General features: G+C 39.3%; 2 protein-coding genes and 1 long non-coding RNA gene across 6 annotated transcripts in view; 1 reads left to right on the top strand and 2 right to left on the bottom strand.

The window, feature by feature from the left end:
• Positions 1 to 161, bottom strand: part of ICE2 (interactor of little elongation complex ELL subunit 2) — a 39,477-nt gene extending 39,316 nt beyond the window's left edge. For 2 of the 3 annotated variants that reach the window (XM_014944616.1, XM_014944615.1), the window contains exon 1: positions 46 to 161. In XM_014944616.1, the coding sequence (XP_014800102.1) occupies positions 46 to 74 (29 nt within the window). In that variant the 5' untranslated portion in view covers positions 75 to 161. The remainder of the gene's footprint in view (positions 1 to 45) is intronic. The other variant, XM_014944617.1, reaches the window with a different exon arrangement.
• A 91-nt stretch (positions 162 to 252) lies between these two features.
• On the top strand, positions 253 to 23,968 carry LOC106889478. Of its 2 annotated transcripts, XR_001412338.1 has the most exons (5): positions 253 to 406; positions 1,002 to 1,094; positions 14,680 to 14,751; positions 21,197 to 21,419; positions 23,377 to 23,968. It is a non-coding gene; the product is annotated as an uncharacterized LOC106889478 (long non-coding RNA). The 2 variants fall into 2 exon arrangements; XR_001412339.1 differs by lacking the exon at positions 1,002 to 1,094.
• RORA (RAR-related orphan receptor A) overlaps positions 10,298 to 24,436 on the bottom strand; it is a 217,196-nt gene continuing 203,057 nt past the window's right edge. The window contains exons 6-12 of the mRNA XM_014944530.1: positions 22,690 to 23,085; positions 19,643 to 19,764; positions 18,297 to 18,429; positions 17,515 to 17,622; positions 16,019 to 16,129; positions 15,148 to 15,260; positions 10,298 to 13,813 (exon numbers count right to left, since the gene is read on the bottom strand). Of these exons, the coding sequence (XP_014800016.1) occupies positions 13,649 to 13,813; positions 15,148 to 15,260; positions 16,019 to 16,129; positions 17,515 to 17,622; positions 18,297 to 18,429; positions 19,643 to 19,764; positions 22,690 to 23,085 (1,148 nt within the window). The 3' untranslated portion in view covers positions 10,298 to 13,648. The remainder of the gene's footprint in view (positions 13,814 to 15,147; positions 15,261 to 16,018; positions 16,130 to 17,514; positions 17,623 to 18,296; positions 18,430 to 19,642; positions 19,765 to 22,689; positions 23,086 to 24,436) is intronic.

Genomic DNA, 24,436 nt, shown 5'->3' with positions numbered 1-24,436 from the left:
GACGCGGCCGCCTAGGCCAGGAGGAGAGGGGGGGAATGTACTCACCAGGTCAACAGCGGCCCTTTGGCCGCCATTTTAGCGGACCCCTCGGGGAAGCGTGTTAGCCGGTTCCTCGCCTCTCTGCCGCGTGAGCCTGCCTCACGGCATTGGCCAATCAGCGTAGCAGGGCACCCGGCGCGCGGGGTCAGGTGTTCTGTGCCAGCCAATGGCAACGCAGGCTGGAGCCGCGGCTGGAGGAGCTGCGGCGGCCATCTTGTGGCAGGGGGCAGTGCTGCAGGGTGAGGGGCTGGTGTCGCCGCCGAGGCCTCTGCCAGTGCCGGCTCCGTCCCGCCTCGCCGAGGGATGAAACGTGCTTAAGGCCTCTTCGCGCTGAGGGCTCCGCTACGACTCCGCGTTCTTCACCAAGGTGTGGCCCTGACCAGATGTTGGTGCCTCGAGCGGCGATTCCCGCCCTGCGCGTGCAGGGGTGGCCGGGCCGGGCTTTCCTGGGCGGATTGTCCCTGAGGGGGGTTGGGGCCTTGTACGAGAGGGTTGAGGTGCCCCGTGGAGGTTACCGCGTTTATCGGCTTCCCTTCTCCCCAAGGCTTTGTTTCCCTGGTTCACTTTCCACTTGCTAACACGTGGCCACAGCCACAAGCTCTTTTTTTTCTGATGATCAGGCTTCCCAGTGTGGTAAAACGTGGAATTCAAATTTTGTTCTCAGAACCCGTTGGTCTAGGTGATGGAAACTCATTTGCTTGTGGTGTTACAGGAAAAGGTGATGCCCTTCTCAGCTCCACAGATGCAGAAATAAAGAGGGAAGTGGGGATTGTGGCACGAAGTGTTACAGCATCTAGTCCTGTAACTAAAGCTCTGGGCAGTATCGGCAAATACATAAAAATACTGAGATGATTCAGAATGATGTCCAAACCCACCAACAAAGAAGTGTCTTTAGCATGCTTACAGATCAGTTTTAAGGACAGAGAGTTTAATTCTGCTCTTTTTTGGTTTCTATATCTCAGAGAAATTGAAAGGTTTCTGTCCCCCTACTGGATCCACACAGAGCCCAGTCCTGGAGATAGCTTTGTAAAGAATAACCTCATTTCAAAACCCAGGTATGGTAATAGTTATGTAGACAAATGATTAGAAGACTTACCACAGATTGTGTATGTGACAGGTTAAATATTACAGTCTGCATCTCTCTGTAACGTGCTGTGTCTACTTTTTAAATTTTTTTTTAAATGGTGCTACTTCCTACACGTGATCTTTCTACTTCATGACATAAACATGAACATCAGGAAACACTTTTTCACTGTGAGGGTCAGTGAGCACTGGCACAGGTTGTGCAGGGAGGCTGTAAAGTTACCATCCTTGAGATACTTCAAAAGCCATCTGGATGTGGTTCTAGGTGGCCCCTGCATGTAACCTCTGGAGGTCCGTGCCAACCTCAACCATTCTGTATTTCTGTGAAATAGTTGGGGATCAAAACCACCACCTCCTAACCCACAGTTTAGCTTTCCTTATGGGCTGGCATGGGAGTCCTTGGTTTATGCCTCACTTCAGAGATACTCCTGCATTTTATATCGAGCATACATAGTTCTGTATATAGTTCTTGCCTAACCTATATCTTGGTGGTTAGGAACTCTCCTGTGAGTGGAAATTGTGTCCTGAAGATAAGAAAATTCAGTCTGGATTTTCAGTGTCTTGAAGACTGCTTTAGTCATAGAGCTCCTGTAGAACGAATGGCACTACGTAGTGCTAGAGTTCTAAGGAAGTGATGGCTTCCACTACTTTCTTTTTGTAGATTTGACCTGTAGGTCAAGGCTGCATCTAGATATAGTGCTTCAAAGATGAATGCTAATACCTCTTTCTGGATCATGGTCAGGTATATAAATAATGAGTTGTTAAAGCTTTGTCAAGACTGAGGCGTGTCTGGGTAAGTGCAGAAGTAGGATTTCCATCCAGATGGAAACCAGCACAAGTGGTGTTCCTCAAGGGTCCGTGCTGGGGCCAATACTGTTTAACATTTTTATCAATGATATAGACAGAGGGATTAAAGGCACCATCAGCAAGTTTGTGGATGATACCAAGCTGTGTGGTGTTGTCGATACACCAGAGGGACAGGATGCCATCCAAAAGGACCTGGACAGGCTGGAGAGGTGGGCCCAGGTGAACCTCATGAGGTTCAATAAGAGCAAGTGCAAGGTTCTGCACCTGGGCCGGAACAATCCTGGCCATCAGTACAGACTGGGGGGTGAGGTATTAGAAAGCATCCCTGAGGAAAGGGACTTGGGGGTGCTGGTGGATGAGAAGCTGGACATGAGCAGGCAGTGTGCAGTTGCAGCCCAGAAGGCCAATCGCATCCTGGGCTGCATCAAGAGATGCATTGCCAGCAGGTCCAGAGAGGTGATTCTGCCACTATACTCTGCTCTGGTGAGACCTCACCTGGAGTATTGTGTGCAGGTCTGGAGCCCTCAATATAAGAAGGACATGGACCTGATGGAGAGGGTCCAGAGGAGGGCCACAAGGATGGTCAGGGGGATGGAGCACCTCTGCTACGAGGACAGGCTGAGGGAGCTGGGGTTGTTCAGCCTGGAGAAGAGGAGGCTCCGGGGAGACCTAATAGCAGCCTTCCAGTACCTGAAGGGGGCCTACAGGAAGGCTGGGGAGAGCCTGTTTACAAAGGCCTGCAGTGACAGGACGAGGGGCAATGGCTTTAAGCTGGAGGGGAACAGATTTAGATTGGAGATTAGGAGGGGGTTCTTTACTGTGAGGGTGGTGGAGCACTGGAACAGGTTGCCCAGGGAGGTGGTTGAGGCCCCATCCCTGGAGATATTCAAGGTGAGGCTCGATGAGGCCCTGGGCAACCTGGTCTAGTTGGGGGTGTCCCTGCTGACTGTGGGGAGGTCAGACTAGATGGCCTTTGGAGGTCCCTTCCGGCCTGGACAATTCTATGATTCTATGATTCTATTTTACATGCCTGAAGTCTGAAGACCAAGTGTGCTGCTGACATTCAGGTGCTCCCAAAGTTAGCACAGCAGAGGAATGTTGCAACTTTGAATTTTGATGCCTAAATTGTATTAAAACCTCAATTTTGATACCCAAATCCTCATTTAGATCTAGCCGGAAGTGCTATTTCCAAAGTCACTGGGAAGGCCTTAAGCCAGGCTTCTTGTATCTTGTACTTCATGCAGTGAACTGTGATTTCAAATAAGATGATACATTTCCAGGAGAGGGAAGCTAGACTAATACCCATTCATTCTGAGGAGGTTTAAAGCTCTTGTTGGCCAAAAGAGAAGCTGAAAAGGTGCTCGGGAGTCTTGTTTTCCCCCTGCCAAACATTACTTGATGTATGTGCTAAACAGCTCTGACATACGTGCTTGGAAGCACAGCCTGATTTTGTAACGATGCATTCCTTAAGGAATAAACTTATTAAACCATGATTCAGAAAAACAAACAAGATGCTACTGACAAAAACTTAAGACAGATTTTTCCATTAGAAGCTGAATTTTTATTACAGGATAACAGTACATAAAGCACATCTAAAATCGATGTGTTCAATGCACTTAATAAAGGTAATGTAATATTAAAGGTACAGTTTCTAAGTACAATATAACAACATTCATATTAGAATGAAAATTGGAGTATTTAAAAGACAACATTAAATCTCTTATTTTTACAGTCATATTTACAAAATGAATCAAAATACTTTTTTCGGGACTGAGTAAAATAACAAACTTGAATATAAGCAGGCTATCGTAAGAGTGAGTTGGAAAGGTCCATGAAAGTGAAAAGTTAAGTGATTGGGTAAAGATCATTAGCAAAGGTTTAGTACAATACCACTTTAGCATTCCTCTTGATGGCTTACATTTTATTGTGGCTAGAAAAGGAATTTATACATACTGTACACATAACAGCATATATTTACATGTACAGTATAATTGCATTTAAACTTGTGTGTATTTACATACAGAAATTTGAGCATATCACTCAGCGAGGTTTTTGAAGTCTATGTGCTTAATCTTCAAACTGATGTATATTTGTAATCAGCATTTATTCTGATTGGTCTTGTTACGTTGAACATTTAGTAAAGAGGGAGAATACATGTTAACCAAATGGTTTTGCATAAATATATCAAACTATTAAAATTAAAACAATAGGGAGAACATGTTCCTAGCATTATGTATAAGTTAGTACATACAAATTTGAGAGTGACTCCTTTTCTCTTTGAAAATATCAAAAGGTGACTTAAATCAAGGAGGGAAAATAAAATTGTCATGGCTTATATTTAAATAAGATTGAAGCTTCAAGAGGTTTTTATAATTGTCCTGATAGTGTTTGCAATTAAACATTCCACTTATGAAAATATACCCACGGTGCAGTAAAGTTTGTATTTATTTTTAGGACAACAGTATGTTTGCTGTTTAAAAAAAATTATTTATATATATATATTCCTTGGATTGAGGGTATAAAAGCAGTGCATGGAAGCCAAGAATCATGGCTTTAAAATTCACTACCTTCTATTATCAAAAAGTGCAGTAAACAGAAACATTGTATTTAATAAATTGCTCAAAAATCTTTGCTAAAGATCTTATAAATTCAGTAATATTACAGAAAAATTCTAATAAATATTTAAAAGGTTAATTACCTCCTTAGTTAGATATTTGATATCCATCAGTTTTTAAGAATTAACATGAAAACAATATCTAGAATGAAAAGAAGAGGGCACAGGAATACTTTTAAGGGTACATGACTACGTAAATTAAGGTATACATGAAAAATAAAAACAAAACCCCCAGACCTGACAAAACATTGCAAATTCCACTTCTTGATTAACTTTAGTTTCTAATGGCTGTCCTTGGATCTGTCTGCATGATGTATAAAGCATATCCAAGGACTGAATTTAGCCATCCATCTATCATGGAAGATTTACACAGAAAATTCCTATTTACAGTAACCGGAGTTAAGTGTGTAGGCGTGGCCTAGTAACATCCGCAGTTTGAGTGTGTACAGATCCTATTTAAAGTGAAGAGGGAGGAAGGCACCCAGCAGAATAACATCTATAAATATCAGATGCAACGACAGGATAGAACTCTCCCGACAAGCCAAATAACTACCTCCCTTTCAGACAGACAGCATATTCTAATTATTTTATACTGGCAGATTAGATGTTTTTCTTTTTTCTGATACAATACAGGCAGACTCTTTTAGTAACCAAAAGGATAACAAGCTGGACAGAACAATTTTAATAACAGTAATTAATAATGTTAATAATGTAGAAAAAAATTCTACATTTGATATCAAGTATCTGTACCGGTGAAGTAATTTTCTCCTTATTAAATATACTATAGAATAATTTATATAATGACACTATGCATTTAAAGAGAAAACCATGTCCCAAATCTTGTACTCTGATACAGGTACTTGTTGGGCATATGTTGGTGTATATATATATATATACACAAATATATATATATTTATATATAGTTATACTCAGTGAAATTAACAAGACCCAAAGGTGGTATTGTCTAGGAATAAAAGGGGTTTGTTTGCTTTTGTTCACAAAAGTAACTTATCTAGCACCACACATCAGAAAAACACAAAAATAGCACACTCTAGTTCTAAACAGCTATGTCTAAAATAGATTATATAGTAAAACAGATATTATACAGCATAATGTGGTATTTGATAAACAGATAAATATTTGCACTGTGTAGGCTGTTTATAGTATAACTTTATCTATACAGAATGAAAGCAAAAAGTTAACTGTATAGAGGTGAGCAGAACAACATTAAATATTATGACTCCAAAGCAGAGACAAAGTTAGAGTTGAAAGAATAGAGCAAGATAAAATGTTTACAGGCCATTACAAGTCCTTAAATTAGTAGTAAAATAAGGAAATCAGTTGCTCAAGTTTAAGAAAGCAGTAAACAAGAGATTGCATTTACATGCAGATGTCTAAAACTTGTATTTCTTTTAAATCTATGCACAAAAAGTCATTTGTTTTTATTGCTTGACATTCAGTTATGGCTAGAGTATTTTTAACCTTTTTTTTTTTTGTACTTTGGAAACAAGATTATTGTTAAAGGTGCCATAAAAATGGACAACATTGAAAACAGTTTGCAAATAAACCACCTAACACTGCAGTTCTTTATACATTTTAAAAAGCCTTGTCTGGGGTTTGTCATATGTTAAATATATTTATTCTGGGAAAATACATTGTAGCTTGAAGCCTCCCATTGGCCCAAACATCCAATACAAAAACACATCTCCAGAAAAGGAGCAGGCAGACAATACAGTTACATATAAAGAAGCAGCCAGTTAATGTCCTAGTAGTTCAAATGTTCACCACTGTTCTGTAACTTGTTTCTAAATCAATGTAGAAATGAGGAACATTTTGGATTTAGAAAGGTGTACAGTACGTATGCCTTTTTGTGAAATAAAATTCACTGTATTGCTTATGAATTCTCTGCATTAGATATAGATAGAATTACAGATTGCAAGTTCCTGTAAAGTTTGTGCATCTACATTAAGACTTTGTGGGGTAATTTAGGGTAGTGTTTCTCAAACCGAAAGTCACAACCATTTGAAAGCTGCCAAGGCGTTTAGATGATGATCAAAGGCCTGTGTGGGCAGAGGCAGCTGGGCTCTGCAGCCCAGAGCGGGCACTCCCCCACCTGGAGGAGCTGCCCCTCGGCTGCCACCTTCCCAGCGGCCACCCAGCTATTCAGTACGAGCAGCAGCTCAGTTCCTTCAGTTAGGAAACGCTGCCAGTAATCACAGCTGGTTCGTGCTCCTTGCCTCAGAACAAGTCGGTTAATTCCAACACAGAGAGCCCTATGAAGAAATACAGCCCAGAGGGGTTGTGCTTTCAGAAAGCTTGAGAAACACTGACTTACAGGAAAACATGTATACGAAGGACACATGAACACCAAAAACATGCAGATGTTAACAAAAAGGTGTGATGTCACACATCAAGTTGAACAACTTGATTGTGAGGTTCAGCTTGAAGAAATAATGAGATTATGAGGGAAGACATACAAGTGAATATTGTGGCAGAAGAAATGAACCTATGAGTATTGATTTGAAGCCTTTACCACGTTTTGTTTCTTATTTGGATAGCCTACTTATTGCTATAAAGTTATTGCTATATTCTACCAATGATAAAGGCAAAAAAAAAAAAAAGATAAACAGCAACTTTACATATGGAAAAGGTAGAATACAGCTTTTTTTTTGATGTCAAAATTCTATTTAGTACCTGAATAAAGTTTCAAAGATAGACTTTATCTTATCCTCAATGTTACGTATTTTTCCCCTCAAGTCCAGTGACTTAGCATTATTTAGTCAGCTATTATCACAGTACTAGGATTAAAGCACATACTGCAATGATTTTTAAATAAATACTCATTTAAATTTTAAAACTTCTCTTTTTGTTGTTATATTTGGTATCTGTATGCATTTGCCCTCATTTCCACCAAATGATTTACTGACAGGAATATTTAAGTGTAAAGAAAATAGAAGGCTAATATTCCAATATATTCATGGATGAAACTTTTAAAGTAATAGATATTAGTATTAATAATGAAAAAATAATTCTAATAGTTATATTTCTCCAGCTAAGGAAAACAAAGATGTTTATTCTGTGCAATCTCAATCAGCTAGCACAGGTAGAATTTAAAATATTCAAGAGAAAATTGCTTATTATTTTTGGATATTGTATAGTAAATGCTGTTTCTGACATTTATATTAATAAGTTTATCTACATTGGGGAGTTTAGGAATGTGTAGAGAAAAATACCCAACACATTGTTTGTACAGCTTCTACTGTGCAACCTGTTTTGTTCATCAAGTACGGACCGGGGAATGTCTATGCCAATCCAAAAATATTCTGTAATGTTTGGATCACCTGACTACATAGTTGACACATCTTATAGATTGTACATATTAACAATATGTTTAATTGATCTGCAGGTATGTAAATAATAGGTTCTACTGCGAATCAGCAGTAGGGATTTTCTTCTGCTGAAGATGCCAGGATATGAACTGATCATACTTGCTAAACAGTTCTCTGCCTTGGAAAGGCATTCCAAGCTAAACTCAACTGTCAGCTTGTAAAACCATAAGAAATAAATTAATAAATTTAAACAATCTAAAGTAAACAACTGGAAGCCATATCTATATACTCAGTGAAAAAATCCCTCAATAACCTAAGATACTGGAGAACTGATGCTTTTTGCAAGGAGGATGTGTTTGATGGAGAAATTCAGTATCTTTAGGAAGTCTTGAAGTCTTGCTCATTGTAGTTGCTTATTTACTTTTCTACTCGTATTTTCAAAAGAATGTGAAGCCATAAAACTAAGCTAATTGGGACAGGCTTCCCGAATCCTCAGTTTAGCACTTGGAGACTTCCTAGACGTTGCTGGTTTTTGGTGCCATTGTAATCACTTAAAATGGCTGTATTTGATGTACTAGATATGAAAATTTCTTCACCCTCACTGTTTCTTTCCAGTCAGGTTTTTTGCTTTACCATGAGGCCTATTCAACAATGACAGATTCCTGCCGACCTGTGTTCCTTACTATGTGGCTTCATTGCAAAACCTAATCATTACCTTTTCGTTCTTACTGTACTATCATAAACTGATTTGTTGACAATAATTTAAATACTGAAACACCATTTTCCATTACAAAATATGGAAATTCAGCTGGAAAAATAGTCCTATAAAAATGTCCAGAAGGTATTGAAATTAATTTCAGTCATATATTTAATGGGTCAGCATTAATTTATTTTCTAAAATGTAATTGCAAAACCTTTGCGCTGTTTGGATTATTTTAGTTTGGAACAGAATAAAGACCAAAGAGGAGCTATACTGCAAAACTGAGTAAGAGAATGAGGCACGCATAAGAGCATTTAGTTAAAAAAAATATCCAGTTCTCTTGTGCCTGGGGGGGGAGGGGGAAGGGAAGAAATACTAGCATATTTTTTTAAAAGTAATTTGTTCCACCAGTAGTACTGGCCACCCTGTTGAAGAGTTTAGAAGATCCCTGAGCACATTAGTTTCTGACTCTTAACCCCAGCTCCAAAATGATAGGGCTTCTGTTGTTGGTAACGAGATGGATTGTCATTCACAGTTAAGTCAATCATAAGGTGCTTATCTATTTACCCTTTTTTTCACCAATCAGCACAAAGAACTGTCAGAAAATAACTTTTATTTTTCTTCTTTAAATTATAAAAGGGCACAAAATTTAAACAATCAATGTTTTGTGACAGTGGTATAGGATTATTATCTGGCTGCCCCTCAACGACAGACAAGTGATTCAATCGACATTCCTTAGCAAAAAAAAAAAAAAAAAAAAAAAAAAAAAAAAAAAAAAAGGCAAAAAAAAAAAAGAAAAGTCCTGTACAAATATGTATTTTTCCCTGAGGGATCAAGGTTACACCCGCAAGTGCTCTATGTACATATTGCACTGTAGAGGAATGAAGAACATGTGCAAAAAAAGCAACAATGATTGAAGCTTACTAATCAAACCTTTTAATCATGACTGCTATGTCATCTTGCATTTTGGAATGTCGGAACACAGCTATTCCTTTAATCTAAAATGTAAAAAACAAAAAAAAAAAGAAAGAAAAAGAAAAACACACCTCTACTATGGCACATTCAATGAAATAAAAAGTTTTCCAAAGACAAATAGACAAATTCCATCAAGAAAATAATACAAAGTTCGTTCGTTTGTTTTTTTTTTTGTTTTTTAGAAAAATTACATTACTTTCTTTCATTGTTTCACATTACAAAATCTTTTTTTAATGTTTACACAAATCACATTTTATTGCAGGAATATTTCAAGTGCCATCAAACATTTATAGAAGGGTTAAAAAAATAGAAGTCTCTCTAAAGTGGTCCAGACAAGGCTTTGTATAGAATAAATCTTTTTTCCACCTTCTATTTTTGACTTAAGTATTTTGAATACATTTTCTTTATTCCATTGACACTTAACAGCCTAGAAGCAGCCACTCACACGTACCCACGCATATATTCATGTGCGCACACAAATGTACTCTCTCACACACACAGGTGCACATACACACACAGATATCTTGGTATCCGTACTAAGATAGATAAGCTTTAATAAAGAACAACCAAACTTAAAAACAGCCTCCCTTTTCACCTAATCCCCTAGTTTTAAGAACGTCAAACAAAGTTGGAGGTGTTGAAGTATATTAGGGTGGTTCAAATGACAGCAATGTATCTCTTTCCTAGAAAGCCAGTGGATAGATATAACACCCAATGAAAATCTCTTTGCAGACTTCAAGGAACAGATCATTGAAAAACAATGTATTATTCCTTTATTTTCAGCTATCCCCATGTTTTTGTTTGTAATGACCTGGGCAGATTATGACAATACTCATGTGAATATCCATTGACCCCAAATAGGTTTTTTAACTGAATACTCAGTTGATCTGATCCCAGGCCATAGTCCCAGTGGTTCTGCAGACTGCATCTCCTCTGCTGCTGTGGGTTCTTACACGGCCCCCACTCTGACCAGCCACCCCAACACTACTCTGCGGCCCCTTTCATAAAAGCCTCCTTGGCAGCAGCAGCTTTATCAGTACATCTGCCATGCCATATCCCATTTTGTTCCCCTGTCCATGAAAAGCAAACAAAAATAACATTCTCTTGCCAAGTGGCTGCTAGTTGTGATCAGGGAAGCAGAGTTCCTTGGGCTGTGTATGCACAGCTGGGACACGGGAGCTCCCATGGACAAGGGCAGCACTTTCTGGCCTGGAAGATCCCATCCCAAGCTGTTTTCAGATGCAAAGGGCGTTCAGCTAAGGCCCTGTCTGGAACCTTTTCATGGTTATATATTTTATTAGTAAATGCTCCAGTAGTCTCTGTTGTCAATGACTTATGGGTGTAAAGATGCTGAACTAGATACTAAACAAAACCATTTGCACCTAGATGCCTGGTAAAGTACTAATACTTTACTAATAATACTAATAATTTACTAATAATAGTAATATTCAGCAGGAAAAGGTAAGAAAAGGATGTGACTGAAAGTTAATCCCAAAATATTTTGCCTGGTAGTCTATTTACTGTCAGAAGTAGGAGTTGTATCTCGCTCTCTAAAAAAGTACAGGTCTTACTTCATTATTCATTAGTTGACACTGAAATTAAGTTTAGTTGATCTTTACAGGACTAGCACCTAAGGCTGGTCACATTCAGAAAACGTTTGTTAGTTAAAAGGGTTGTTTTAAAAATAGGAACACACATTAGAATGAAAGTCCCATATCATTCCAGTTACTCCAATAAAGTAAACAATGACTCTAGGAAAAGGATTTCAGTGAGGCTGGAGAGGGCAGGTGCTGGGCTGCGAGCCGCCTCCTCGGGAGCAGGCAGGATGGAGCAGCACAAGAACAGCTCTCTGGACTTTTTCCAAAAGCCCTCTCGTGTCTCCATCCCGGTGCTCACGGAGGTGCAGGCGTTCCCCTGCTGTTCTCTGGGGACACACTGCTCTGTACGGGAAATTTCTGATGCTCCTGTCAAGCCACAGAGGTGAGTGATGGCTGTAAGCTTCCCTGATGTGGCAGACTATAAAATTCCTAATAGGTGTCACAGCTAAATGTCTCCATTTGACCCCAAAGGAAACAGGTGTAAATCATAGAACAAACCTCTATTTTGTTTGTAGTAACCCACTGACCTAATTCTCCTTTTTAAAATAGTTAGGCTACAGTGCGCTTTTATTCACTTCTGTTAATTCTCAACAACTGTAACGTATGTAGGAGATTGTTTATCCTTGGAAATTAAAGCAGTGGAGCATAGTGTGTCTCATCCTTTTTCTTTTTTAAAGTTCCTGGCTTTTTCGTGTGTACTTCATCAGAATCTTCATTTGTGTAGGCCTACAAGGCATCCAGTTATATGTCCTCATCTCATCCAAACTAGTTATGCTCCTCTGGCTCAAACAGACGCGGTTTATTTCGTGATATCATTTATTCTGAATCTGCTTCCTTCAGAACTAGGTTTACTTGCCGAATTTGCTCAGACACAGTATTCCTCCTAAAGGGAATGGTAATTAATAATAATAAAAACTGCAAGATTGGGTTTACTGGTTGGTTAAGCAATACGGGAATCACACTTTCAGAATTACAGAATGCAGATTTATGATGTTAATGATTTTCAGGCATTATACAGAGTACAAAACAAAGTTTTCTAGCAACAGTGTACCTTTACTTTGTTAGTCTGTCCTCATCTGAGAAACTTTATAGTGCATCTTTTTACATAAGAAGAGCAGTGGACTTCTCTGTTCAGCTACCTGAAACTGAACTGCTGGATGCTGGAAGAACATGGGTCTGTGTCTCATCTCACTGAAGTATGTTGACAGGCTAGATTTTGGAGTTTGAAGGCATTGTTTACGATACGGAGTACAAAAGTATGTAATATTATGTATAAAAAATTGCTTTTCCACATACATGTCATACACACATACTTTTACTGTAGATACAGACTTGAGTAACTATCTTCAAACCTGGATTTATGGTGGGCAGAAACACACTTTCTTCAATAGCCCGATTTTCAAGGATGCTGTGTTACTCGTGTGTAAGTGATCTGTAATTCCTTAGTTTAACTTTGATCACGGAAACTCAGCACCTTTGAAAGGGAGGCTTCTGACTTGTGCACCTAAATCTGAATTTAGGCATGTAATTTTAAACATCCAGGTTTGAAAGATTTGAAAATAAAAGTACCTTTGAAATTAACAGCTGAAAAGCTGATTTTAATTTAGAAAATTGTTATTATTTTCAACTCTTTAAAAGAATCTGTGTAACCATTTCGGGATATGACCAGCCTCTCTTTAAAAGTAACATGGAAAACAGCAGCATAAATACCTCCCAATGTACCAGTACCTGCCAAACCTTTTTCAGTTAAACTTGAATTTCTGGTGCACATGCAACACAACAATGAACACGCTAGCATTTAATTTAAAGAAAAAGGTGCAAAATGAAAGTGCCTTATCAATTCAACAAGAAAAGCTATACCAGTAACTACATTTTATATTAATTAAAACAATATATAAACAATATCTCTTTTGCTATATATAGTCTTCATGCCCATTTACCCTGTAATATATTATAATGCTATTGTTGCTATTGCTATGGACCCTTTTCATGCCATTCTGTCTACTGGCAAACTGGTAGGTGAAAAAAATTGTCCTTCATGAAACAATGAGCAAGTTGTGCAAACTGATGCTGAAATCTCTGCAATGCACACCAGTCGCTGATTACTAGGTGGACTCTCTGTTCTGATCAACAAATTGATTGTTCTGTCAAAAGTCTGGGCAGTGAACTACAAGAGAAAACAACCTTCTGACATTAGTACCCTCAGTCTGTGTAAACAGAGGTCAAGGATTGAGAAGCTGAGACAGAAAAAGGGTCCATATTTGTAGGCATAATGGAAATCATATGCATGAGAAAAACAAGTTCAACTTTGTTTCATTGTTTCCCATCCTTCGCCTGACCCCGACCGCCAAGAGATGTGCAGTGTGTTGGCTCCCTAGGTCTGTGCAGGGCCATATAAAGTGTCTTGGTTTTCTTTCTTTTTTTTTTTCTTTTTTTTTTCTTTTCCTTTCTTTTGTTTTAATGTTTGTACTTCAGACATTCTAGAAGTGCTTAGGTGATACGTTTACCCATCAATTTGCATCGCTGGCTCAAATTCTGAAGTGAACAACTCCTTGTAAAGTGGAGGAAAATGAAGTCGTACAATGTCTGGGTATATTGCTTTAAATGCCATAAGCTTTTCTGTATGTCGTCCACACAGTGCTCTTAAAGTAGACACTTTGCATATTAACTGTAAAGAAATGAAGAGAAGTCATATGGTCATATATGGAACCAGGCCTCCCAATCTTGCTCTCAGGATTAAAGCTCTCTCAAACAGTTTGCGTTCACTTCAGTTGTTTACCTTAACAATGACATTTCAGATGCATAGTCGTAGATGTTTGTTATGTTAGATTAAAAAAAAACAACACAGGAAGCCACTCAAAAGCTATTTAAGTAATGGATTAATGTTATTGGTGAAATAATCTTTTCTTCAAGTTCCTAGGAAAATGTGTCATTATGTTTCCTCACTTGCCTACCAAGCACTGGATTGATACAGAAGTATTTCATGGCTGGATCTTTGTTCATGCAACTTAGTCCTTCTCTTGGAAGAAGGCAGTCATGACTTTTAAACCCACTGTGAATATTATGGAGGGAACTGGCAATGCAACAGATTGTCTTTGTTAATTTATGCCAAATAAGGAACAGAGCAGAAAAATATGTACTTCAAAAATATTACTAGGGTACTCCCTGAACTTACTGAGTAAATTATTTTTATCAAAGCACATGAAAGACACTTTCTTCCAACAAAAGTATCCAAAGTAGATGCTTGGGAACAGACTTACATGAGTTAGGATTTGAAATGAGGACAATCTGCAAAGCCTGGGTTGGACCATCCTGCCTCTATTGTAATTAATTCTGTGGTGTGAAACTAATGATAAGTTTTCTGGCTGTGTAGAGTTCTAAAAGGAACTAGTAGCTCTGTAAGGAGGTGCCTATCCTTCCCCAGTTCTTCAGTTTATTTTTTTAATGTCACACCACTCTTCCATTTTTGAAAAATTAAGTGAAGATACTTTAGATTAGCTTAATAGCATGTACTATCTCCTTTCCCTTCCCTAGGCATCAATATTTGGAAGAGCTGCTGAGAAGAAGCTTGTGTGGGGAACTTCTGATGAAGGACTGAAAAACAAGGTTGGTTTGCATATTCCACGTTCTAACAACTTAATTGTCATACAGGGTGAGATTTCATGAGGATTAAGGCATGCATGTTGTAGAGCTGAAATAATATTCTGGGTGGCAGAAATGTGTAGGAGAAATAGGATAAAAACCTTCATCAGCTTTCATGAAGTTCAACATTAAAATACTTCTTTTCAGACCATTAACAACCTTGTTCCCTAATACATCATTATTTCACCACTTCTAGTTTTTAGTAGATAGTTTCAGCTAAGCACCTTGATTTTGAACAAAGAATTCTGGGTTTATAAATAACAAATTAACTGCTTAAAAGATTTTACGCCATCATCAGGATGCTGTTCATAAGAAAGTGTACTTTCACAGGTAGGTGACAAGGCACAGTACGAGTCTTACCTTTGTTAGAATCCCATCTTCTCGGTGGTTCTTCTGTAGGACGTGCTGAAGCGCTAGCTGGATCTTCTGCTGGAGTTTCTCTATTTTCACTTTCTCCTGAAGCCATGAGCGATCTAAATATAAAGGGAGTTAACACCTCTAGTACTGCACACAGCAATCACAGTGCATCAGGAAGTTACTAAAGTCTGTTATAGATTATCTTTCTCGTTTGCAACTTCCATTTCTTATACACTCTTATATAGAAAATTACCTTATTTATTATGTGCATTTAAAATTACTTTTATAAGGCCCTTAATTAGAAGAATGCAGCTTATCTGAGCAAGATTTATAATTTGCTAACGAGGTCTGTAAAATGCAGGGTATTTACAAAATGAAGCTAGCAACTTTTTAGTGGGAAATGAATAAATCACATAATGACTGAGTAGTTGGAGTGAATCTGCTTGCTAAGATCTACAGTGACATACAGAAAAATCAGAAGCAGATACTCAGCTATTAGAAAAAAACCAAACAAGCTCCTAAACTTCCTAGCAGACAAGTAGCATTGGCATGCAGTGTAGAGAGGCAGTGGCTGCCTCCTGCCTGTCTCACCTGCACTGACCCAGTGCTCTCACTCACATGCATTTAAGCTTTTGCAAAGAAGCCGAGTCCTCAATGAGGTGAAAATTTGGAAAACAAGGGCTTAAATTAGGGTTTCCCACTTCATAAATTTATTCCTAAAGTCATACTTTTAATGCGTTTATTAAAATCAAAGTTTTGGTCAAGAAGGAGACACTGAAAAAGGTGGTGACATTTCACACTGTCCAATAGTCTTAACATTATAATTAAAAACACTTCAAAATAAAACAACCTCTGCCAAACCTTTATCTCTTACCTGCCGACATTAGAACAAACGCAGAAAACAAAGCTATCTCATCTTCTGTCAAGTGCATAGAACATAAACTTTTTCCAAATTCAAACACAAAGCTAATGAAGTCTTCACAACCTGCCGAAAAGAAGGTACAGCTCATGCCACATGTTTAAAACTGCTTCAGAGCTACAGATTTGTTGCTTTATTCTGATGGAGATGAAAAATGGATGTACAGTACTGCATAGGTGAATGGTCTTCTCCTTAAGGACTGTGGAGTGATGGCAGTGAGATCTCACTTGTGCTTGAGCTTATTTCCCATTCCCACTTGTCCCCAGCTCCCACACCCTGGCAGGTAGCCATCTGAAGATTTGGCACATTGTATCTTTTCCACATTGGGTTCTTTTGGGGTAAATACAGATAAAATCCAAGCCCATTTTCAAGCTCAGAATGGGTTTAGCTTTGTTTCTATTCTAAACAGCTTTCTCATGTCACTGTGGACTAGAGGTTTGAAAGCTGGACTTTGAAAGTGCTGATTTTAAGACTCTTGAGCACACAGAAGAGGGAGAGGTGTACAAGGTACATGCAGGAGCAAAGGGAGAAGCCAAGGTCTGAAAGCTCTTCATGCAGAAAAGGAACTCTGCCTCCTTTCATCCATTCTCTTGCTCACACAGGTGTCAGTCAGGTTACTCTGCTGTTACACATGCCATTACACAGCTCAGAGAAGTGGAGCCCTACTCTGAAGGGATTGCAACCTGATGGAAGAGGGCTCTCCTCTGCAGATCTCAGCCCCAACCCAGCCTCCATGTCTATGTACTTATGTTTCACTGGAACCCACACCTGACACTGTGTTCTCCAAATTGTTTGCACACAGATCTCGCACCTTGAGGTGTTTTAGAAAAGCAGAGAATACTTCAGTAATTGTACAGCATTCTCCGTTGCTGCCTGTTGGTTTACATCTCAAAGCTATACCCAGTGAGGTGCATCCTTTTAAAATCAGCAATAATACACAGAAAACAGTTTCAAAATGATAAACTGTGGGTAAATAAAAAAATTCATTTACAGTATTTTACTGGCAAATAGCTGGACTTTGCGTATTACAAAACACTATTAACATCTTCCAAGCAGTAACGTCAGTATATCCAAAATTAGCTTAAAATCTGCTGCCTTTTCCAACAGGATGTAGAAAATGTTACACTAGATCTGAAATCTGGGCTTCTCTTCTTAACAAGTGTGTCCAGACTGCTCTACCCTGATCTAAGTGTTGAATTTCAACACCAACAGTCCTTTACTGCATGGAGTTAAGCTGTTTTAACTCCTGAAATAAGCTTGGCCTCAAAACAGAGCCAGCATGACTGCTTTCAAAATAAGCAGTTGAGCTTTGGAACTCTTTTATTTGAATACTATAGTCTGAATTTCTCAAAGCAGCTGTCCCCTTGCTTTTCCACCTTATTATTTTTATTCTGTTTTTTTGTTTGTTTGGTTTGGTTTTTTTTAAGATACAACACTTGACATTTCCTTACCTAAGGACTTGAAAACCTCTGGGCTAGCATACTTGCCATCAAAGTAGACTGTGTTGTTCTGGGAGTCAAAGGCACGGCACATTCTGATGAACACAACCTCTAAAGACCCTAAAACAGAAACAATGTACGTTTGACTGTTTGAGTAGAGACTTCGGTTGCAAAGAGCAAGTGAGGATTAAAAAATTTCCTACGCTCTGCCTTGGGTATCAATGGAGTAGGGCAGTAGGTTCCTGTGGTGTACCAGAGCAGAGCTTGATTTGCTCCCAGAATTAAAAGAATTCCCACAAACCCCCTTAAGAAGTTTTTGCTAAAGCAACTTAGTTAACGCTAATAAACTCTAATATTTTTTTATTAGAGGAATGAAGTCTCTGAAGTCAAAGCAGCTCATTTACATTTATGTTCACGAAGCTTTGACAAAATTGTCCCGTATTTGTAAACTGCATTAATTCTACAGCGTCTTGCATAGAACAATCTTGGACCTTTACCTTGAAATATGTCATTCACTATTAAGGTAAGCCAAAATAAAAAGTCTGAATCCAACTTTTCCACCTTTACGCACTCACTGCTCCCTTTGTTGATAATGAAAATGTCACTCTGTCCAGAGTAACTACGAAGGAACAGTACTTCATACGGACACAGACAATGCGTAAGGTTTTCCCCCCTTATTATTTTATATGCTCATTGTACAGCACATGTATGTATGTGTATATAATCACTGTATACAGGGAACAACTTCCTCAGTCAAAACTAATAGAAGCAGACCTTAAAACTGACCCACATACCTGCTTTTAAAAGCACAATTTGATCGTTTTGACACAGTTCCATAAAGCCATCAATGCGTTTGGCAAATTCCACTACATACTGTATAGCTTCTGTTATTTTGACTGCGCATAACTGCCACATTACCTCCCTTTGCTGTTTGAGAGAGAAGAAAAATTGAAAAATTACTAATCAAGGTTTGGAAAGCTCATTTTCATAAAGCAAAACTGAGCTGAAAAATGAAGCAGAGTCAATTCTGTGGAGCGCTCCTGGCTCCAGTCTGCTGGTAAGACACGGGGAATTAACCTCAAAGCCAAAGCCCCGGGTGGACAAGTGACTGTGCAAACATGGAAGACTTCTTCAGTGTTGGCAGAAGAGATCCACGTGGGAGGGGTTTTACTTTCATAAGCCAAAAAGGTCAATCTGTAAAGATTCCAGTGATTTCAGTGGGAATTTTAATCACTGCATCAAAAGAAAATGCCAATTGACACTAGCAATGCATAACCACATTTTTCCTATCAACTTCTGTATTTTGTACTGAACGTACGTTATCTAACTTGCTCATCTTCATAAAGATATGTATGAAATATACATATATGAAGATCATCTTGTTAACAATACAAAGAAGGTGTGCAAGTAGTGATTTTTTCATATGTTGATAATAATTCAGAATGACATAACCTAACGAGTGGAAAAATTATTTTCTTTGAGATCAAGTATTTTTTTTGGTGGAAATAAAAAATATCTTCAAAGAACAGTGTACTTTAATAGTGCTTCCCAAGACAGTTTTCCAAAAATGGCTGGAAGGCATATTGGCAATACCAGCATGGATTAGATCTCGGTGCCCGAGGTGTGTGGCGGCAGCAACGCGCTGCTGCTCTGCAGGTACGGCCGGGAGCCTGGGGGACAAGTGTGGCAGGAGGAGGATTACAGCCAGGCAGAGGAGGCTGGAAATCCCACAGTTCTGTGTTCGTAAGCTCAAAACAAACCACACCATGTAAAATTGCAAAACTCGGTGGCTTCAGCTTTTTTTGGTGGTGTTGATCCAGGAGATTACAAATTAAGAAATGAAAACAACATGCCATTTAGGACTGAAAAAGCGCCTCTGGTTTCTTATCCTTGTTTATCAATCACAGACAGATTATAGGAATACAGCTTTGCCTTTTCCTGTACCTGTAAAAACCACAAATGCAAAGGATATCCTAACCATCTTGCTGCTTTTGATTCTAGCCTATTATTTTTTGAAAACACACAAAAATACACATTCCTGATAGTAAACAGAAAGCAGTGAAAAAGTGAATTTTGCAGTGTGTTATAGAAATACCATGCTTTAAAAAAGAGCATGCCATAGTTTGGCAAGCTTTTATACCTTGTTCTGATAGTTCTCGATTTCTTCCTGCAGAAAAGTCTGCCATGTGATCTGCTGTAGCTCCTCTCTCAAGTACTGGCAAGTCTCCATGTGTGACTTGGAAATATTCTGTGCAAGATGTTCTAAAAGAAAGACCAGAAAGTGACACGCGTTAAAAATGCAAAGTTCCAGACATGAGAAAGCGAGCATGTTCCAATTGCAACGGGGAGGGCGGGGAGAGGGTTACCTCTTCCAAAAAAATGCTTTAATTTCAGATCTCCTTGGACTGTGCTTTGAAAAGAAGGGCATTGATCGCAATCCGCCAGGAGGCCGGGGCAAGGAAAGGCCCCGCCAGGGGGCGCCCCCCGCCCGGGCCCGCGGCGGCGGGAGGGGGCTCTAACATCCAACGAACCGGGAAACCCGGGAGCGTCCAGCACGGCGCGTTCCCTGCCAGGCCCCGCTGCCTCCAGGAACAGTCAGCTCTGAAACCAGGGCTGAGAACGGCACTACAACAACAGGGACTGAGCGAGCTGAGGGGCCCTTCAGGCCAGGGCACAGGGACCTCCATCGTGTGGGGCTGTGACAGCGCTGCCGGCCAGGCAGCGGGTCCTCACAACCTAAACTCATTTGTGTTTTATGCAAAAGATGCTTTCTAATAAAGAAATACAGATAGTTAGCACCCGTTTAGTGTTCTGTCAAGCAGGACACTATCACATGAGAAAGTTTCTTTTCTTTTTTACTCTTGTATTATTAAAACAGTATTAGGCAACTACACTTATTACAGAATCCAGATAATTAATACAACACACTGAAGACAAGGGTTTATTTCCTCAGCTTCAGAGTAGTTGCTTTGTTAACTGCACGATTTAAAATGTCTATACAACATTTTAAATATAAAAAACCTATTTTCTACTGCTATACGTGGTTAAAAGGCCCATAGGGCAGATTTGTATTTATTAATAAAACTTGATTCCATAAACCTTTAGGAACACCCTCAAAAGCATGAATAGCATTTAGACACCTGAATTCCACTTCTGCTTTGTCTTTCTCTTTTCTACCCCGATTCTCCAGACACATCTGTTCTCCTGTTCTAGCACGTGCCAAACAGAGGCCTGGCAACTCGTCTCACCCAGTTCTGCAGTCGGTGCTTTTGCAGGTTAGGGCACTGAAAAGGCTTAAACCAAGTAAGAACGGTGGTCACTGACAGCACGGGGGTGTTCTGAGGGACTCAAGTGTGAGGTCTTCTCTGAAACTTGCTTTGTTTAATAATGGCCAAACCCAACTCTCTACAGATTGAACTGCTGGACCAATCGGTCTGGGTAGTATCTTATAAGCTGCATTAAGGTTTGATGTAAGGTACTACCTGAAAAGTCTTTGGCATACAGCTGAGGTAAAATTAGATTGTATGTGCTACCTGAGCAATCAGTAATATAGAATATAAGGCAGTTTACTCTTTGGTTGTCATCAGAGCTTTTGTGTATTTCAGGGCAATGTTTGTTTGTTTTTAAAAGTGTTTGCTTAAAACATTTGCTCTCATTTGCAGCAACTGACAGCATTCCACCTGTGCCCTTGCAGGATGCAAAAGGTGAAATATTCCTGTGTTATTCCCAAACCTTGGCCTCAGTTCTGGGCTGTATTTCAGCACACACCTAAATACTTTCATTGAACAGCCGCACCTTCCTAAATTGAAGCCTTAGTCTGGAAGACAAACATTCTTCAAACGTTGTTTGGCAGTGTCAGTGCTGGGCACTCACATCACGCTCTCTGGGGTTTAAATGTGAGCACCATGTAAATACAGGTAAGCAACACAACAAACTCATTTTAGGCCAGTGTTCCACACTCAACACCTGGCCTAGGAAGGAAAAGCCCTTTCTTTTTTTCTGTGGGTTTAATGTAGATCTTTTAATAACTCCCATGAGAATATTAACAACGATTTGATTGAGATAAAGCTGGTAACACAGCCTTTATCCTGATTTTTTCTTCTCATTTTTACTTATCTGTAACTGAAGTTATTTGAATTCAAGCCAGACACAATATTTTGGCTGTCACAACAAATTATATCGCAGGGAACTGCATTCTGCAACATAAGGATATTAAAAAGTAATCCTTCTTGTCCCTTCTGCTCTGCAAAATTTCTCAAAAGAACACAAAAATAAATCAAGCAAAATTTCATATCATATACTTGCCTCTAATTAAAAAAAAGTTAGCAAAAAGAGAAAAATTTAACTTGGAATACCTGATTTTTCAAGGTATTTTTAGGTTTTCATAATGGAATAATTAGCAAAAGTGTTGCTTAAGCAAGCAAAATCCCCGTTTCAAACACCTGACGGCTTATATAAGTAATAGAATCTTAAAAGCCACTTCTCTAATGTCCTGTTCCAGTCTGCTTATAACCAGTTCACCCAGCACGCTCCAGCTCCAGTCTCAGACACGACAAGTCATAGTTGTGGAATTCAGCCGTAGCGTAATCATTCAGGGAAGAGTTTCAAGTAAAACGTGCTTATTACTGCGGGCATTATAAGGTTCCCAGGGAAATTATCAAAAGTTGCTACATGCAAAAATTTTCTGAAGTATCTGGAGCCAGATTCTCTTCAACCAGTGGCAAGGAGAGCTGCCCTCTGATTAAACTGGTGCTTTGGTTTCATGTTTCCCAGGTACAGGTAAAGAACAGCCTCATCACTTTTTGTTAGAAAATAAGAGCATTGAGGTAATGAAAAAGAAGTTCAGATGTTCAAAAATAATCTGCAAATAAAGAAATACTGTCTGTTTGCTCAGCACTAAAAATTAGCTTGTTTATCAGTATTCAAAGGGTTCTTACAAGGACTGAAAACAAAAGCAACACTACTAGAGCCAATCAACCACAAGCTCCTGGGATTTTTAGTCCCCTTCCATAGGGTGTTCCCCACGTACCCCGAATTAGGGTGCTGTGCCCTTCACAGAAGAAAGCCCATACACGCTCCCAGCTGTACTGAAGCAGCATTCTCGCTATCACCTGGCTAAATGTGTCACTTTAATCCAAAAGGTACTATATTAAGACAATTACAATGGAAGCTTTTCTCTCTCATTACCTAATTCTGCCATGGACACAGTTGGAGAGGTCTCCCCATTTGTAAAAGAACAGTAAGGGAAGAAGCCCGATGCTGGTGTGTAGTCACATATTGGTTCTGGTTTGATTCCATTAATATCAAGACCCGACTGATCTGGAGAAGGCTGTATGTCTAAGTAGAAGCTGCTAACTGCAGAGTCTGCTTTGCTACCTTCAGGGGTATGCCCATCAATGTAATTACTGAGGTCATCGTGTAGCTCTGTTAACCCATTGGTGGTGATATTGTATGTTGGTGTTAGTGGTTCTGCCTCTCCTGGTTGCTGCTGATGGTCTCGCTGCTGCTGCTGCATTCGGTGTTTCTGCACCTCCGCGTACAGGCTGTCCCTCTGCTTTTTTGACATTCGACCAAACTTTACAGCTGAAATACAGACACACGATAGATTACATTTCTACAAATCCACTACTGCGGTTTTATTATCTCGGGTTGTTAAATACTACAGGTAAGGACACAGTATAAAAGGCAAATCAGCAGGATGGGCAGAGCTAAGAATCACTTCTGTCAGTCACAGGTAACAGCTGTGGCATCTACTTTTTAAAAGACCGTTTTAAGATGCTGCATAAATGGACCATTAGAAGTCACTGTTTTAGCTTAATTAATTAACTTTCCCCTTCTATACTGAAAAGATTTTCTCTTATATATCCACTGAAGTTGACAGATGCATCTCTTCAGCATTCAAATCCTACCTGGAAAAGCAGAAGCTAAACCAGAATATACTGGCCTGAGATGAAGTGTCCCATTCCATTCCCACCAGCTGTGTGTTCGTGCTACAGAGTGAACCCAGAGTTAGGGACAGACAGTGGGGTCTGTCTCAAAGAGTATCAAAAGCAGGTGCTGTTGCTGTCGGACCAAAGGACATGGGAAGAACCACAGAACCTGTTGCCAGCGCAGCTCACTAGGACAAGCACAAATTGTTACCCAGGGAACTATTGTTAAAACTGTATGTATGTGTGTGCACGTGCATGTATGACTCCACAAAATTATTACTACTTTGAGAAGTCTGACTATTAAGCATAAGGCAGAAGCAACTGGTTTGGCACATCCAGGAATTCCTAAGAACATGGTATGTGATTTCTGGGACCTGTATCAGCTGGAAAAGCCTCATCGTTGAGGAAGGTCACTACCACCTTCTACCATTCTACAGGAAAGCAAACGTGTCGAAGGAACTAGTTGTTACATGATCAACTGTTTCAGGCTTTTAGTTTCATGCCCAAATAAAAAAAAAAAAAAAAAGACATAGTAATTCAAGAAGTAAATGTAATCTGAAAACGATCTCCTTAATCAGGCCTCATGTACACAGAGTAATGTACACGGATTCGTAGAAGATGTAGCGTTGCTGTCACTATTAGAGGGGAACAGACTGAGTCATATCTCCACGTTGGGTAAGCGATGGCAGCTCCGGTACATCTATGGGGGAGGTGTGCAAGGATCAGCTGCAAACCCAGCTCTGGGTTACATAAGCTGCCCTCTTACAGAGGTGGGTTTTCGTCATTACAGGATGTGTAATTTTGAGCTTAATATTAACAGCACTGCAACACATTTTCTTTAGAATTCTATCCTTGAAAAACCACTGTACTATTTGCTCTTTGCATTTTTTCCATCATTCATTATACAGACATTTAAACTTCTCTCTCTATTGTGAAATATTTCTGATCTGTGGCAATACGGCCATCAGAGTGTTACTTCCAACTATAGTATATCACTTTAATTG

This window comes from Calidris pugnax, unplaced genomic scaffold (genome assembly GCF_001431845.1).
Source record: "Calidris pugnax isolate Ruff unplaced genomic scaffold, ASM143184v1 scaffold70, whole genome shotgun sequence".
Classification (NCBI taxonomy): domain Eukaryota; kingdom Metazoa; phylum Chordata; class Aves; order Charadriiformes; family Scolopacidae; genus Calidris; species Calidris pugnax.
This window is presented reverse-complemented; position numbering and strand designations above follow the sequence as displayed.